This window comes from Centropristis striata, chromosome 2 (assembly GCF_030273125.1).
Source record: "Centropristis striata isolate RG_2023a ecotype Rhode Island chromosome 2, C.striata_1.0, whole genome shotgun sequence".
In the NCBI taxonomy this organism is placed as follows: domain Eukaryota; kingdom Metazoa; phylum Chordata; class Actinopteri; order Perciformes; family Serranidae; genus Centropristis; species Centropristis striata.
The window spans coordinates 45,112,013-45,128,569 of NC_081518.1; the positions used below are offsets into that span (position 1 = coordinate 45,112,013).

Here is a 16,557-nt window from a genome sequence, read left to right on the forward strand (position 1 = left end):
TTTTTGTCAAAATTGTGTTGTTGTTTTTTTTGCCTAAATCATCTCCTCATAGCCACCTATGGTAAAATCTCCTCCATCCTCAGTTGATCAGATCATGATTTTACCCCTTTAACATAATGGCCTATGTCAAGTGTGTGACTTAAGCGGATTTATTATGCCTAAGTCAAAATAAAATGGGACTTAGGCAATTTTTTGAACATGCCTTTGTGACTTAAGCAATATATGGTAACACTTTATTTTGAAGGTGTCTACATAAGAGTGACATGAGTGTGTCATAACATGACATGGGATGTGTCATGAACATTAACGACACTTTGCAGTAACATTAATGCTCATGATACTTGTCATGTCATGTTTCTGACAGGCTTGTGTCACTGTTATGTAGACACCTTCAAAATAAAAATAAAAAGTCATTTATTTATCTTAAGTTACATAATTTACACAGTGTTATTACTATGCCAATAGCCATCCTTTGTTACATCCTTTTTGAGTGAAATGATCAATAAATGTAATATGTTTCACTTTTGGTGAAGTTTTATGTTTCCTGCAAAACTTGAAAAAGTGAGTTAGGCGATTATTTTAACAGGGTGACGATGTCATATTTTTCTTCAGAATATCTTGAAAAAAATGATGAGGGGAATTTATTATCTAACTTTTTATTTTTAATATTCAGCTAAAAGTAGATCGAGTCGTTTTGTCTTTCTTTACTTAGTGCAATGTAACAGCAAAAAAAGACACTACAAATAAAGATAAATATTTTACATTTATTTTATTTTTTTATCAAAATTAAAATGCTAGCCATTTGAAATGCCGACATGTAAAGAAAACAAAACTCAAGGTTTGACATACAAATGAGTAGTTAAAACCTGCTGCATTAATCATTTCATATTTACTCAACACCATTTCACTATTGTCCTTATCTTTACAAATATAATTGTCTTGGTTTTATCTATCTGCACATAGTATATAGATGCCGTCATCCTAATTTCAGCTGTCAATATTCTGTGTATGTATGCTGAGAGAGAAAATTAATGTGTATGTACACATAGTTGGCCAATAAAATTGATTGTAAGGTGTACTATTTAATGTTGAATTAATCAGTGCTATTAACTAACATCAAAAGTAAAAAGCAACAGTCTCAGGCTAAGGTAAACTAGTGTGTCAAAAATAAAAAACTTTGGGCTTTTATTCTTGCAGCACAGTAGCTGACGTCCTGTTTTAGTTGATCTTTGCTAACTTGACAACAGAAACTGAGCCTTACTGTTTACTTCCTGTGTGAAAGGTCAAATTAGTCCTTCGAGGTTCCTCTGGTTTGTGAAGAAGCTTCTTTTTATGTTGCTGATATAAAACTCGCTGGAGCTGTGAGAGAATCAGAAGTTAGACGGAGTAAAAGATGTCGTGTGATAAAATAATCGGACCTGCTTTACCTCCCATGTTTAATGAGAGCGACGAAGACTCTGATAATGATGAAGGATGTAAGTGTCCCCAGTCGTTTTGTTTAATGTGTTGTATAATCCCATATATGTTTGTTTTCCCTGGTATTTAATGTTTTATTCCCCCCCTGTTAGTCGCTGGTCCTGCTTTACCCCCCGGGTATCAGCGGAGAGACGCGTCCAGCTCCTCGGGGGACAGCGACCAGGACGTGCCGGTGAAAAGAGCAAAAACTAGTCACGAAGCTGCAGAAACATCTGCAGAAAAGTAGGTTGATTGGTGGATTAGAAGTTCTGGGAATGAATGCCTCAACAAACAAAAGGATAACATGCAGGGTTCATGCTGCTTGTATTTTCAAGGTTTGAAAAGTGCTTTTGGATTTTGGATTAAGTGTTTGAAAATGCTTTAAATTCTGACTGTATTTCTCTTGCAATCTGACTATAGATAATCACATGCTCAATGGAAAAATAATACATTGAATATTGAGATTAGCAAACTGTACACAACTCAAATTGGTTGTTAAACGTGTAAAACCATTGCTGTCAGTATGGTTTAGTGAAAATACTCCTTTTAGCATGTAAGAACTCATCTAAAACATGCAACTTACAACCGTTGTAAGGTCCTGGAAAAGCTTGAAAATGGACCTTGAAAGTCCTTGAAAAGTGCTTGAATCGGACCTTGAACGTGTCTTCTGAACAGGAACACAAAGGTAGAAGAAACAGATGATGATGGTTTCTTTGGACCAGCTCTTCCTCCAGGATTTAAGAAACTACAGAGTTCACCAGAAAGGTAAACAGATGCATTTACTAGTGAAGTCTATAAATCAAATCAAATCAAATCAAATCAAACTTTATTTATATAGCGCTTTTCATACATAAAAATGCAACACAAAGTGCTTTACAAAAAAATATTAAAATAAGAAAAAACAAACAATAAAAATGACAAAACCCACCCCTCCCTCCCCCACATACACATCTGTAAGTATACATACACAAACATGCACACACGCATTTAGTCATGCACGCACACGAACACACTCAGACCCACACACAGCATATATTGATTGACAGTGTAGAGACATGGCAAGGCACCGAGGATCCAGATGAGGGAAAAAAATGGTTTATTATGGAGGCTGTAACTTCACTGTGCTCCCTCAGGCCTCCTGTGCTGGGACCAGCTTTGCCTCCTGGGTTTCGCAGGGCAGCATATGACGACGATGATGATGATGATGATGATGGTGAAGACGGAGAGGATTTCCCAGGGCCGGCCCTCCCGCCTGGCTACCAGGCTGAGCCGTCCAGCAGCGAGGGGGAGGATGAGGAGGTGATCGGGCCCATGCCGTGCACCGGGCCCGTCCAGAACTCTGTGGCTCTGGACTTTGAGCGCAGAGCACGGAAGATGAAAGAGAAGCTGACCGGAGACGTGAGTCCTTGTTTCATCTGCAGAGTCTAAACTACAGAAATACACTAGCATAGAAAACAAATAGGATGTCCTGTTCATTTCCTCCTCTGCTGTGTTTATTCTGATATCAACAGGACACTCCTGAGGTGGTGACCAGAGAAACATGGATGACGGAGCTCCCACCAGAACTGCAGCACATCGGTTTGGGGGCTCGAACCTTCAAGAAGAAGTCTGGTCCAGAGAACAAGGATCGCTCCATTTGGACAGATACACCAGCGGACAGAGAGCGCAAGCTCCAGGTATTTAATGATGGATACATTTCTATTACATTTACATTTACATTTACATTTAGTCATTTAGCAGACGCTTTTATCCAAAGCGACTTACAGGAAGAGTAAAAGCAAACAATCAAGGTATACTGCAATAAGAGCTATGCTTATTATTGGTCATTTTTATTAAACATAATCTCTGTATTTCATTAACGTATTCTTAACCAACAGGAACGCCTTGAAGGGAAGAAGAAGGGCGAGGTGGAGAAAGATGATGCTCCTCAAGTCTCCTATAAGGACATGGAGATGGCAAAGAAAGTGTCTCAGTATAATGTAAGAGGTTTCCACACTTTCTTCCTTTCTTTCTTCTTTTGTACTACATTGCCCAATATTCGATTAACGCCAGATATAACGTACATTTGTTCACATCAAACTTAAAATGTCTCTTCTCACTCACCGTTATCAGGAAACTAAACGTGCTGAGTCTCTGGTGAATATGCACAAGAAGAAGATGAAGGAAAAGGCAAAGGAGAAGGCCGACGCACCGGTGGAAAGGAGACCGTTCGATCGAGATGAAGACCTTCAGGTGAATCGCTTTGATGAAGCGCAGAAGCAGCGGCTGCTGAAGAAATCCCAGGAACTGAACACAAGATTCTCCCACAGCAGGGATCGAATGTTCCTGTAACAAACTGTCAAACTGTAAGAAATATGTTTGAGCTACAGTCTGCCTGGTGTTTCATTCAGGTTTATTACAGTATGGACTATGTTTTATATGGATACATATGTGTTATACAAATAGAGAACTGAATTTAACTAAACAGACAGTAATGACATGGCAGACATTTGAGCAAATATTTAAAATGATTTCAAGCTGTTACATAGGAGCAGCCAGAGGAGCCTGTATGTGTTCTAGGAGACACTATTAGGGCTGATGATGTGGAAGAACATTTTAAAATAAATGATGTATTTTTCTTACATTGATATACAGTGATGGATTTTGTGAAAATCCTTTTTGTACAGATAAAATGCATTGTTGTGCAGCATGCACTCCTTGTAGCTTTGCAATCTTTCATTTGTCCAATAAAATGTTTTTCATTCTTTTAGTCGATTAAACTTTGTTTTTTAAACTATAGATTCATGCATAAATCTGTATGAACGGTTGATATATACCAGTATACTGCGCATACTGGTGAAAGGCGATTGAAGTACAAACAGACATGGACATTCAGACTTTCCGTACTTTCGTATTTCTTCGCGCATGCGTGTTGTTGTTGCATGCTAAGCAACAAGAAGCATCATTTTTAAAAACATGTCGGAGAAAGGAGAAGTGGATCTAACTGGAGCCAAGCAGAACACGGGCGTGTGGCTTGTAAAGGTGAGTATACATACCGTTAATGAAGGGTGATTGGTGGAATGTAGGGTAATGTATTCACTTAAACGCAGCTAATGCTAACTAATGTAGCTTAGCATTCACCGCTGCGGTCGAATGAAACCGTTGTGTGCGTTGAGACCATAGCCTGTAATAACGTTAGCCACCGTTAGCTAAGTTCAGTTAGCTGTTAGCTCGCCAGAGGAAACCAGCCACAAGTCCCCACAATGCTACAATTAAGGCCTTTGTTCAGCTATACAAATAACGTAAACAAAATATCATCACCCTGTCCAAATAATAGCCTAACTCAGTTTCCAAGTTTTGCAGGAAACACAAAAAACATAACCTAAAGTGTAACATATGACATTTATTGATCATTTCACTCAAAAAGGATGTAACAAAGGATGGCTGTTGGCATAGTAATAACACTGTGTGTAAATTATGTAACTTAAGAGAAATAAATGACTTAGGCAATGTTTTGAACATGCCTTTGTGACTTAAGCAAGATATGGTAACACTTTATTTTGAAGGAGTCTACATAAGAGTCACACAAGTCTGTCAGAAACATGACATGACATTATCATGAGCATTAATGTTACTTCAAAGAGTCATTAATGTTCATGACACATCCCATGTCATGTTTATGACACGCTTATGTCACTCTTATGTAGACACCTTAGAGTAAAGTGTTACCAATATTAGTGTCAACAGTAAAACACTGGGGAATCAAGCTAATAAAAATGTTCACAGCAGTTATGCTACAACTGTTATGTTGGCAGCTTCATGTTAAGCTGTGACACAGCTTAACATGAAGCTGCCAACATAACAGTTGTTGATAAGAAATGACTGCATAGAAAATGAAAGACATAGACTTTATATAATGATACTCATGTTTCTTCATGCAGGTGCCCAAATATCTCTCTCAGCAATGGGCCAAAGCAACCGGCAGAGGAGAGGTCGGGAAACTCCGAATCTGCAAGTATGTTCATCAATAAAGTTACAGAAGACAGTTCAAGTTGTTTATGTGTGTCTATGGGGTTAAATAACAGGAGGCCACTGAGACACAGTGGAGAGTGAGTGTGTGCTTATTAGTGATGAAAGGTAAAATTATTGTGGTGAATTAAATTGTAATACAAGCTGTGTTTTTGTGTTGTATACTATTATTAATGCATCCATATCAAATGAAATACCCCTTATTTTTGCCAATCAATTTATTCTCATTTTGCTTTTTTTATCTCCAAGGAAAGGAAACCAGGGAAAAGCAGAGGTAAGTGATGTTAAACAGAATTACAATGTATCCTGGTGATGGACATCTGCCACATTCAATGCCATGTCCAATCTAATATATATTTATATATATATATATATATATATATATATATATATATATATATATATATATATATATAACCAGGAGACTTTCCTTTGCTTGTCATTCTCCATCAACAGTCACATTGAGGGATTACCGGCTGTAGTTAATGCTACTATGCTTTGCTTTTGTATGTAAGAGAAGCTCAGATAATTTGATAGGTGTCCTTCTAATGTAGTAAACACATGATGCATAGTTTTAGACCATAATTAGTATTGGGTACATGAGTTAATTCATAAAGGCTAAATACCAATTTGGAAACAAAAAGCTTATCTTTTTGTTTCAGGGCATTCAGAAGGTTTTGTGTACATGCATCACTTAGTTATCTGTACTGTGTGTTGTACTAATTTCTTTTTCTTGATCTTTTGTAGGTCTTTATTATTATTTTGAAAGAAATTGTGTATGATATGTAGCAGAACAAAGTGTAGTATCCCATTATTTTGTGGTATATATGATGAAATACATTTTTTCTTTCAGTTTTTATTACATAGTCAAAGCCAGCCAACTATGTTTCTTTCTAGTGCATTTAATTGATAACTGTTTTCAATCTGCAATCAGTTTATCACAATTCATCTCTCACATTTTCTTATATTCTTATTTTTAAATGTATTTTAGACTATTGATTGATTATTTTAATAAAGATCTTAATAAGATCTTTGTAAGGATAAGATGGGAGTGAGTAACGCTGAGAGATGCTGAGATTAATGCAGACTCTCCTCTGTTCAGGTGTCTTTCACTCTGAATGAAGAGCTGACTGTGATTGAAGGTATAGAAGATAAAACGGTGTCTGCGCCTCGCGAGCACCCGTTCACCATGCAGTCAGTGGGAGGACAGACGCTGGCGGTCTTCACAGAGACGTCATCAGGTGAGTTCTGTGTTATTGTGCCAGCCGGAGGACGCTGTGTTCTTTCAGTCTGCTGCAAGATAGAAATCCACAAGATGTTTTCAGTGATGTGGAGAATGTGTGCGAGGGCCCAGAGGTGAGTCTGTGATCAGCTGGTGGAGGCTCCACCCTGCTCCACCCTGCTCCACCTGTACAGCTTGCTGTCTTGATGCTGTCTCACTGCCTGCTCTGCCTGCCTGTGTCTGTAAACTCTCAACAGGTTTTTCCTTGAGTGTGAGGTTGTCCACAGCCCTAACAGTACATATACAATGTACCATTAATAGTGGATGAGTTGACACTTAATGAAAACAGGAGAGATCTGATGTGTTGGAAGTGTGTCTTCATCCAGTCTGCTCTGTGTTTCTGTCTCTGTGTCAAAGGTCATTTGAGTTTCAGTGTGTGATCTTCTGTCAGTCATTTGTTTGTGGTTTGATCTTTTCAGTCCACTGCCAATCACCTCAGCAGGTTGGCTGTCTGATCAGGAGTTAATTTAACATAGACTAGATCAATATCAACACAAATCACTGCTGCATTTGGAGTTGATTTACTTTGTGCATGGGTTTCTTTGGTTTGGTTTGGATCCCAGCAGCCGTCTGCTCTGGATGTAATGATGTAATGTGGGTTTATCTGTTGCTTCGGGTGATGGTGAGCTGGTGCTACTGTGCTTACACTGTGTGTGTGTGTGTGTGTGTGTGTGTGTTAGGGCTGCACAGTTGAATTGTATATGTTTTTTGGGTATGACTTGAGTATAATTTCTTTTTCAATGCACCTAGTAAAGCCAGGTGCTAGACAAGATATGATATAAGACATAATGATATAAGGTGCTATATAAGATATGATATAAGACATCCCAACATATGCAGGTCAGTAGATTAACAGAGACTAATGGGGAGAGCAGTAATTTTGTGTGCTTGCTTGCAAAAGCACACTAATTGTTATTCCGTGGGCTTATGTCTTATTCTTCCGTTTCTTCCGTGGTGTTTTTTCGGTCGACTACTCCTCCCAGAGTTTTGGCCACACATACACAAAAAAGGTATCAAATCGACCGGCTTGCCCATGACAGGTGTGCTATGACTTTTCTAAGGGTTTCGACAAACGGTTTTCAAATTATTGGGCAAAAACACGTCAAAAAATCCCCCCAATGTAACCCTATGGAGAGTCTAGAGTGGTGATGTCATCACGCAGAGTGTAGAGGGAGAGAAAGAATTGTCAAAAAATAAATTTGTAAACTGCGCTCCAGGCCGCAAATTTCACTCTACAGAAATAATTTATACATAGAAACGTAGGAAAATTTGTCCTCTCACTCACAATCCTCTGGTAAAGCTGTCAGAGTTATAGTTTGGGCGTAAGACGCACAGATGCAACACCAACACGCACAAACTGCCTCATTGGCTCCCATATTAAAAACGCAGGATGAAATCAGAAAAAAGGAGTTGTAAGAGTTTTTTTTAAATCGCTCTAACAAAGCTATTTTTTAATTTTTCTTAAAAAAAATATATGTAGACGTTGAGGAAGAACTCAGGAAGCTCAAAGTGAAGTCGGATCAATGATAGGTATTATGGTTTTGCCGAAAATGCTTTCTGTTTGAGGCCAGAATTTTCAGTTTGTCGACCTCTGGCTGCTCAGTGTGGCGGAACTGTCTCCAACAGCAGTTAATTTCAGTTGATTGCTCTGCTCTGATTGGTCGACTCCACCTGGCCACCTGGTTGCTTAGCTACCAAAGCTCCCCCCCCTCCCCCCTCCCTCCTCCAACACAGACATTTTAACTGAAAACAGTTAACTCTAACTCAACAGACATGGCGTTTTTTCATAAAACATGAGACCTTATAACTTGACCATACATTGTCCAATCTTCCTCAAACTTGTCATGCATGATGATGGTTCATCACTTATCAGTTCTACATAACAATAATTCATAAATTCCCGCCCTTTTTGATTAGCCACGCCCCTTTTACTAACTAATGAACCGTTTGTCCTTGAAACTTGTATAAGGTGTCAGATTACTCAGCATAGAGTCCCTGTTTAACTGGTGATTGATAACCCTGCCCCTTTGATTAGCCACGCCCCCTTTTACTAACTAGTGAACCGTTTGTCCTAGAGACTTGTACGAGGTGTCAGTGTACTCAGCAGAAAGTCCCTGTTTAATCCCTGCCCCTTTTGATAAGCCACGAGAGTCACAGTCCAGAGGCAAGCACACAATCAAAATTTCTTTAGAAATTTTCTAGTTATGGCTGCTTTTTTTATCCAGTTTTTTTCCCATGTATTTTTCAAAGAGTATGTTGGGTATTTGTGCAGCCCTGTGGTGGATGTGTCTCTGTGCTGGGTCAGGGTCTCTGTGCTGGCTCAGGGTCTCTGTGCTGGGTCAGGGTCTCTGTGCTGGGTCAGGGTCTCTGTGCTGGCTGTGTGAGGGCATGCTTGCTTTGCTCATGCGCACGTGTTTACTATCAGAGAATACGCAGCGACGCTCTGTGATGAAATGTTCTGGTGTGAGACTAAACCCTGGTGTGGTTCTTGTTGTTCGACCCCTCCTCCCTCCGTCTTCCATCCCTGTATTTCATCTCTACCATCCCTCCTCCCTCCTGTAGGCCAGTCAGAAGAAAGATCTGATGGCAGCAGCTCAGTTTCGGGGTCGGGGGCAGGTCCAGGTGAGTCCTCCGTTCTGCCAACGAGAGACAAAGTTGCACCACTGGGACTCAGACCAGCTGAGTGTCTGTTAATTTCAATAATAAATGGTGATGTAGTATCACAATAAACCCTGTACATGCTTTGGAAGATTCATGTTTTGGTACCAAAACTGGGGACTAATTGTTCTCATGTAGCACCAGTTTTCCCTCAAGCTTAGCGTACGTCCTTCTGTCCCTGTAAAACGACTGTAAGAGGACAGAGTCTGTGGTCGACTGGTTGATACTTGGTCAAAGCGCTGCCTGCTGGTGGTGATGGATGTGACATTGTGTTGGCGAAGAGAATTAATTTGAGAGTATTTCTAAATGTTCTACTCTATTGATACCACTACTAGATGTTTCTCTTTTACCTGCTCGCTGTATTTAAACCCAGCGCAATCTTTCACATTTTCCACTTAATTGCTGAGACTTAAAGCTGTTGTGTATGAGAAACTATATAATAGTGTAACTGTAACTTGGTTTGCAGTGATTTACCGGCATCGTGGTATAACGTGGTAAAAAAAGTTCATATGCTGAACATTTGCTTATCTCTGATATTGAAAAAATATTTGATTTATTTCCAAAACGGAGACTTTTTACACATACTTAAAAACAACAACATTGAAACATTTCCTTAATTAAAAAAATATACCATGATAATACCATTATATTTCCTAACTCTAGCCATATTATTATAGCTGTCACTGAATTCTAAATAGTTAATTTGCATACTCGTATATGTTGTTGGCTATAATCCTGATGAAATACTGATTTACAGCATAGAACTATGCCATTTGGCATTTTCCCTGGCACAAACATTTCCCATTCAGCTAGTCAGCCATGGTGGATCACTGTCAGGACTTAGTGTGACCTCCATCTGAGCCAGTAGCAGCCAGGGTGGCTGGATCGTACATTAACTTGGAAAAGGTGGAAAACAAGCTTTATTTATTTTAATATAGAAAAGGACAGTTGTACTGGGATGGCTGTTTTTGGTGGAGTGAAGAGAAATGTATTGACTGAATTAGAATCAACCGGCGGTGAATAAAGGAACTAGCAGGAAGTGTTTAGGTGTGTTAGGTGTTCCAGGTGGTTTGTTGTGGTCACATGGTGAGTTGAGTCACATGATCCGAGTGATTAAAGCAGATGAAGGGTCGGTGTTTCAGAAAAGGACCCTAGATTGCTCTGACATATTTCGGTAAACTTTAGCAGAGAGCCTGGACTGAATTAGATTCATATAAATAGCTGTTTTTCCCCTTTAAACACATCACCCAGTCATTCAGTGTCTGCTTCATCCCTTCTCTCTTACACACATGGAACCCTCACCTTCCCTATTCATGAGGTAAACATACTCTTCAAAAGGCTTTAAAGTTTTAATGAAGGTTTTAATTAACTTCCTCTTTTCAGATAAAATAGCGTTGGAGGGCGTGGTGGTGCAGAGAGCAGAGTGCCGGCCTGCTGTCAGTGAGAGCTACATGAGGCTGAAGAGGTCAGTATTTATATATAATAAACCATGAATTAACCTATAATATGCGAATAAAGCAAATGTTAACCAACATAAACAGCTGAGATTAAATATTATTTAAGTGTTTTTTGGTGGACTAGACATTTACTGAATTAAACAACGTTTTTCCTGAAGTATAAGAAATCCTCCACCCTGCTTTGCAGTATTTATTTCATGAGGTAAATAATAAATTGACCATTTGTAAAAGGAGTTGGTGTGATGCTGCCTCTATGGGAGATTAAACTACAAAAATATATTAATTTTTGGGTGCCAGTTTTACTGTTTGCTGTCCCTATTTTAAGAGGCAATGAGTATGAAGGATCCACATCATTGTGTGTGTGTGTGTGTGTGTGTGTGTGTATATATATATATATATATATATATATATATATATATGGACATCCTAATGTGATTGTTTCATGTTAATTATTATTATTAATCTCTACATAAAGGTAAACTGTGTGGGTGACTGGGAATACACTGCCTGTATGATCTGTGATATGTATGATCATGTAATACACACTAAAACCATTTTATAATGTAAATAATTAAAGCTTATTAGCTCCATTCTTAACTTCACATTTTAAAGATGCTATAATCACATAAGTAGCAGAGCATTAATTGTATAGCTATTGTTGTAATTGCATTACTTCATAAATGTGTCACCTTTTTTTTTTTTAGTAAAGTAATTCTTGTTTTTTAACAGGTTACAGATTGAAGAGCTGGCTAAACCAGTCAGACTGTCCCAGCAGCTGGACAAAGCTGTCACCAGCAACTACAAACCAGTGGCCAACCACTTCAACAATGTAAGAGACATACCCAACATTAATCTGTGTTTTACATGTTTCAAACATACAACCCATAGTTTATTGATGCCAGTAGAACTGTTTGAACCCAGCTATGAACTGCCTATTTTAATTTACATATGGGACATAACCAAGGAAAATCTATTTCTCTGTAGAGAACTTGCCCCCAGCATGGCTCTGTGAGCTGCAGGCCTTTATGTGTTGCCTGACCTCTGACCTCTGTGTGTTTACTTCCTGCTGCAGCTTGAGTATGATCGGAAGAAGAAGGAGGAAGGGAAGAGGGCGCGAGCAGATAAACAGCAGGTGTTGGACATGTTGTTCTCTGCCTTTGAGAAGCACCAGTACTACAACATCAAAGACCTGGTGGACATCACCAAGCAGCCTGTGGTAAGAGCACACACACACACACACACACAGGGCTTTGGTTAGAGCGGTGTGTTTTACTGTCTGATTCCTTTTACACACAGTGTCTCTGTAGGACCTCTGTTGCCAAATTCTCATTTGTTTATCAAGGTGCAGTGTTGTGGAATGACATAAAACATCTAATAGAATCATGTTCCTCTTTAAATACTTTTAAGACCAAGCTCAAAAAATCCCTATAGATGTTCTACACCTTTGTATTTGTTTTGTTTACATTTTGTTTATTTTTTTTCATCTAGCTATGTAATTTAAGTAAAGTATAGTTACTTATAGGTTTAAGAGGGAGGGTCGCGTATATATAAGCCCTTTGGGCTTTTTGATCTTTCCTGCATTTTCTTTTACTGTTTCTTGTACTGTTATTTTCTAACGATTGTATGGTTTTTAAGTGCAAACAACAATAAATAAAAAAGTCATTCAATTTTGATCATTTAGATTTAAACAGGCAAGGTGTTTTGTTCACTCTTGCCTAGATAAATATTTCTCCATAGCATGGTACAAATATGGCATTTTATTACAATCATTTCTACAGATAAATAACTAAAAACATTAGCTTTCTTTGGCGCACCCTTTTCTCCTGAGAATTGTTAATTATGTACACTGTACATACAGTTTTATAGCTTTGATTCATACATATTAACCTTTTCATATTTGGTCTTTTTCTTCTTCCAGATTTACTTGAAGGAAATCTTGCGTGATATTGGCACCTACAATGTGAAGGGAACACACAAGAACACGTGGGAGCTCAGACCAGAGTACCGACATTACCAAGGAGAGGAGAAGACAGACGAGTAGGTTCTGACCCGGCCGAGGCTGAAGCTCCATCTGTAGATGTGATGTTGGGGAGAACCTCCAGACCAGACCAGGCCAGGCCTTGGTTGGACTTTAACGTGCTGCCTGGTTTCCTTACATCAGGTCTCAAACACACTGGATGTTGAGTTCAAAGGTTGTTTTACAGGGAGAGGTTGTTAATGTTGCTGCTTATTTTGTAAGGAACAAGAAAAAGCGGGCATGGGAAGCTAGTGGAGGTTTTACGCTGGTGTGCACCACCTCTTCCTGATGTAGTTTCTGTCAATGCTCCAACCCTCCCAGTATTTCAATTAGTTCATCCATCAGAGGCACAGGACAGATTTTTACAAATCAAATGTATTTATGATGCATCAACTCTGGTTATTAGTATTTTAAGGTTTTGACAGCAGTATGTCCAGAGGTTAGGGTTTAATGTTTAGAGGAAGGATGTGACAGGTTTTAGTTTCAGCACTGAGGAAGTTTCCTTTTCTAGACATTTTGAACCATTAACAGGTTTGTGCTTCAGGTGTCCTCATAGTAGCTCACCTTAACTGTCATTTTAATTGTTTTATATTTGACATATGCAATAAATGTGTTTAAATAGAATCATATGAACGCTTGCTTTGTACTAAATCAGGAACAACTCTGGGCCAGTAAAGGCTCTAAACTTCCACAGCTGAGACCTTCCAACATCCATTGCAGGTTTCTTAAGCTCTTAGCTGCTCCATTTTCAGATTGAGCTATTAATACATTCAGTTTGTATAGCACTTTCCTAGATAAAGATGCCATCAGTGTTTAGATAGTTTACCTTTCAGGAAAATACATGTACAAACTATCTACCAAATGCAATAGTTACAGTATGACAGCTTTAAGACTGTATAATATATTCTGTCCGCTGTAATAGATTACTTTAAGTAACTATTTTGCAGAACTCATCGTACCTTTCACACCACTAGTGCATTAATCACAGGGTCCCATATTTAAACTTAAATCACAAAGACTTCAGATGTAGAGTTGAATATTTGTTCCACATTTATTGTCAAATATTTGTCATTAACACATTACATGTACAGCATGGTGACTCAATCAGTATGAATGTATTGTGCGCAAGACAAAAGCTGCTGGTTTATGAAAAACTACCAGTGACCAGATACAGCAAACTGAATATGAAAAACAGTAACATTCAAGTGCATATGTTTGCCATTAGAGGAAAAAACTTCCACGAGTCCCATCATCTCCATCAGGTATTCTCAGTGTCTTGCTTCTACCTGCAGGAAATTTGGAAAAAAAAATAAATAAAATGAGTGATGCAACAGGAATGTTGAAGAAACTGATCCTGCTAGAGGTTAATAGGACAAAGTAAGTTGCAAAAAGCGATAAGCTGCCTGCTTCATACTGCCCAGCATGCTCACATGTATTCCTCAATTCAATCCGTGCTGCTATAGAACTTAGCAGTCAGAAAGCGCGAGGAAGGCTCAGTTTAGCATCTCTATGCAAACCCAAAAGCCAATGAAGCCTGCTCCAGGTCTATCAGTGGATGCACATTAAAGTCCCTGTGAAACAACACATGCTCACCTGCAAAGCATCCATCGGATAAAAACGGCTCAACAGCATCTGTTCCAGCTGCTGCAGCTTCTTGGTCATCTCTGTTTCAGCGTGAACCTTGAGACGAGAAAAAAAAAAAATAAACCCGTTACATTCAGGCTCCTTACAGGACAGTTTGAGATGGTAACAGGAGATACAAGTTTAAATTAAGACATTTTGGATTTATCCTCCCCAATTCAATCCGAGCCGCCATGAAGAGGCGAGCAGAAAGCGCAGGGACATTTTGATGTTGCATCTGAAATATTAAAACCCAGGATATCTCACAGCAGAGAGCCCAGGCTGTCAAAGATGCGGCTTGTGATCAATAATAACTGTTATATCAAGCAAAGTAAACACCTTTACATACATTTCCACACAATTTGCTGCAGATGGTGGCGGTCGTCTTCTTGGAGCTTTTCTTTAAAGCTCATTTTCTCAACCAGCAGCTCTGCCATGGCAGACTGGTGTTTAACAGCAGATCAGAACTGGGACCAGCATCATCATCATCATCCTCCATCTGGCTCAGACAGGCCTCCACACGGACTGGGATCCACTGGAGAGGAGAGGGCAGGAGAGGGGTTACTCACCAGTACTACCTAAAGAAAATCTGATTAGTTTTGTTCGATTCAATCTGTTGACAGTGTGCACTTTAAATATTATGTTTATGGAGACATGTCTGTATTTTTAAACGACACATTTATAGAAATATTTCCGAAAGACCAAAAAAAAAAAATTCCCACAAATATCCATCTCGGGATAATTCACGGATGTAGATCAAACAGCACCGTTACTGCTGCATGCTGGAACTCATACTGCAGCTCATTAACCGCTGCTGGACATTATTTTAGGTGTAAAGTGGCTGAGAAATGTTCAGGAGACAAATTAGATCTGTTATAGAGTATACTAAGGATTACTATAACTGATAACGTTATTTTTTTTCCTTGACATTAAACCATTGTTTTATTAACGTTGAAGATAGCGTTCATAATCAACTTCAAAGCTAAAATGACGTCAATTATAAGCAGCAAGTGTAAAGATGACAAACACAATTGTGAAACACAACATTACATGTCTCAGTCAACCACCAGAGCTGTTATTAGGACATCAGCCAGAAAAGTCAAGTTATTACCGTTAGCAGCTTAAAGGAGCCGTTTCCGGTGCTATGCTAAATTCTGCATGCTTGTCTAAACGTGCCCCCCTCACCCTAAAAATCACTTACAATCCCGAGTTAAAGCGTTAGATGCTGCTGGTAGTTTGCCTGTAAAGATGTAAAGATCAGATTTATCACTAATTTAACAGAGTTTTCGGCGCAGCGCTGGTTAATCTGAAGCAGATTCACAAGCAGTTACAAAATGGCACCAGCTAATTTTTACACGTGTCCACAGATTGATCTTTTACAAACTAAAACTCACAACACAACGTTAATGTAAATATACTTACAATAAGCCATATCGGTGCCGTTATAAATGCTCGAACCGCTGAGGTTATTTTGAGTTAATATATATGTTAAATATAGCATTTCCTCCTCCTGACTCCTGATTCCTGAGAGATCAGTTCTTGGCTCAGCCGGTGAAAGGACCGACCGGCTGCTGCTGCCGCGTTAAATAGGTTATAGCTCACTAGCGCCCCCTCAGGACGAAGAGGGAACTGCATCTCACTACCGCCCCCTGAGGATGAAGGAGGAACTGCATCTCACTACCGCCCCCTGAGGATGAAGAGGGAACTGCATCTCACTACCGCCCCCTGAGGATGAAGAGGGAACTGCATCTCACTACCGCCCCCTGAGGATGAAGAGGGAACTGCATCTCACTACCGCCCCCTGAGGATGAAGAGGGAACTGCATCTCACTACCGCCCCCTGAGTAGGAAGAGGGAACTGCATGTCACTACCGCCCCCTGAGGAGGAAGAGGGAACTGCATCTCACTACCGCCCCCTGAGTAGGAAGAGGGAACTGCATGTCACTACCGCCCCCTGAGGATGAAGGAGGAACTGCATGTCACTACCGCCCCCTGAGGACGAAGAGGGAACTGCATCTCACTACCGCCCCCTGAGGATGAAGAGGGAACTGCATCTCACTA

The 16,557-nt window shown here is 39.5% G+C and overlaps 2 protein-coding genes, 1 long non-coding RNA gene and 2 other non-coding genes across 6 annotated transcripts; 2 read left to right on the forward strand and 3 right to left on the reverse strand.

Annotated features, from left to right (window-relative positions):
• Positions 1-1,269: 1,269 nt before the first annotated feature.
• On the forward strand, positions 1,270-4,204 carry gpalpp1 (GPALPP motifs containing 1). The gene is made up of 7 exons (XM_059354758.1): positions 1,270-1,475; positions 1,569-1,698; positions 2,131-2,220; positions 2,589-2,853; positions 2,967-3,131; positions 3,333-3,434; positions 3,568-4,204. Exons 1-7 carry the CDS (start codon positions 1,394-1,396, stop codon positions 3,784-3,786), a joined length of 1,053 nt encoding a protein of 350 aa, XP_059210741.1. The 5' UTR covers positions 1,270-1,393; the 3' UTR covers positions 3,787-4,204.
• A 138-nt stretch (positions 4,205-4,342) lies between these two features.
• On the forward strand, positions 4,343-13,501 carry gtf2f2a (general transcription factor IIF, polypeptide 2a). Of its 2 annotated transcripts, XM_059359588.1 has the most exons (9): positions 4,343-4,476; positions 5,376-5,449; positions 5,713-5,737; positions 6,566-6,704; positions 9,308-9,367; positions 10,787-10,868; positions 11,590-11,689; positions 11,933-12,076; positions 12,779-13,501. In XM_059359588.1, the coding sequence occupies exons 1-9, from the start codon at positions 4,411-4,413 to the stop codon at positions 12,899-12,901; spliced, it is 813 nt and encodes a 270-aa protein (XP_059215571.1). In that variant the 5' UTR covers positions 4,343-4,410; the 3' UTR covers positions 12,902-13,501. The 2 variants fall into 2 exon arrangements, with proteins under 2 accessions (XP_059215571.1, XP_059215578.1); XM_059359595.1 differs by lacking the exon at positions 9,308-9,367.
• Positions 13,502-14,194: 693 nt separating this feature from the next.
• LOC131991287 (uncharacterized) lies at positions 14,195-16,054 on the reverse strand. Its single transcript, XR_009396129.1, has 3 exons — positions 15,920-16,054; positions 14,847-15,032; positions 14,195-14,557 (listed from the first exon to the last, which is right to left on the reverse strand). It is a non-coding gene; the product is annotated as an uncharacterized LOC131991287 (long non-coding RNA).
• On the reverse strand, positions 14,306-14,438 carry LOC131961100 (small nucleolar RNA SNORA31). Its single transcript, XR_009389832.1, has one exon. It is a non-coding gene; the product is annotated as a small nucleolar RNA SNORA31 (small nucleolar RNA).
• On the reverse strand, positions 14,661-14,794 carry LOC131961110 (small nucleolar RNA SNORA31). Its single transcript, XR_009389834.1, has one exon. It is a non-coding gene; the product is annotated as a small nucleolar RNA SNORA31 (small nucleolar RNA).
• Positions 16,055-16,557: the final 503 nt, after the last annotated feature.

Coding starts and splice junctions, on each gene's coding strand:
- gpalpp1 (XM_059354758.1), top strand. CDS start 1,394: ATGTCGTGTGATAAAATAATCGGACCTGCTTTACCTCCCATGTTTAAT. Junction 1,699..2,130: donor GCAGAAACATCTGCAGAAAA/GTAGGTTGATTG, acceptor TCTTCTGAACAG/GAACACAAAGGTAGAAGAAA. Junction 3,435..3,567: donor AGAAAGTGTCTCAGTATAAT/GTAAGAGGTTTC, acceptor CACCGTTATCAG/GAAACTAAACGTGCTGAGTC.
- gtf2f2a (XM_059359588.1), top strand. CDS start 4,411: ATGTCGGAGAAAGGAGAAGTGGATCTAACTGGAGCCAAGCAGAACACG. Junction 11,690..11,932: donor TGGCCAACCACTTCAACAAT/GTAAGAGACATA, acceptor TTCCTGCTGCAG/CTTGAGTATGATCGGAAGAA. Junction 12,077..12,778: donor ACATCACCAAGCAGCCTGTG/GTAAGAGCACAC, acceptor TTCTTCTTCCAG/ATTTACTTGAAGGAAATCTT.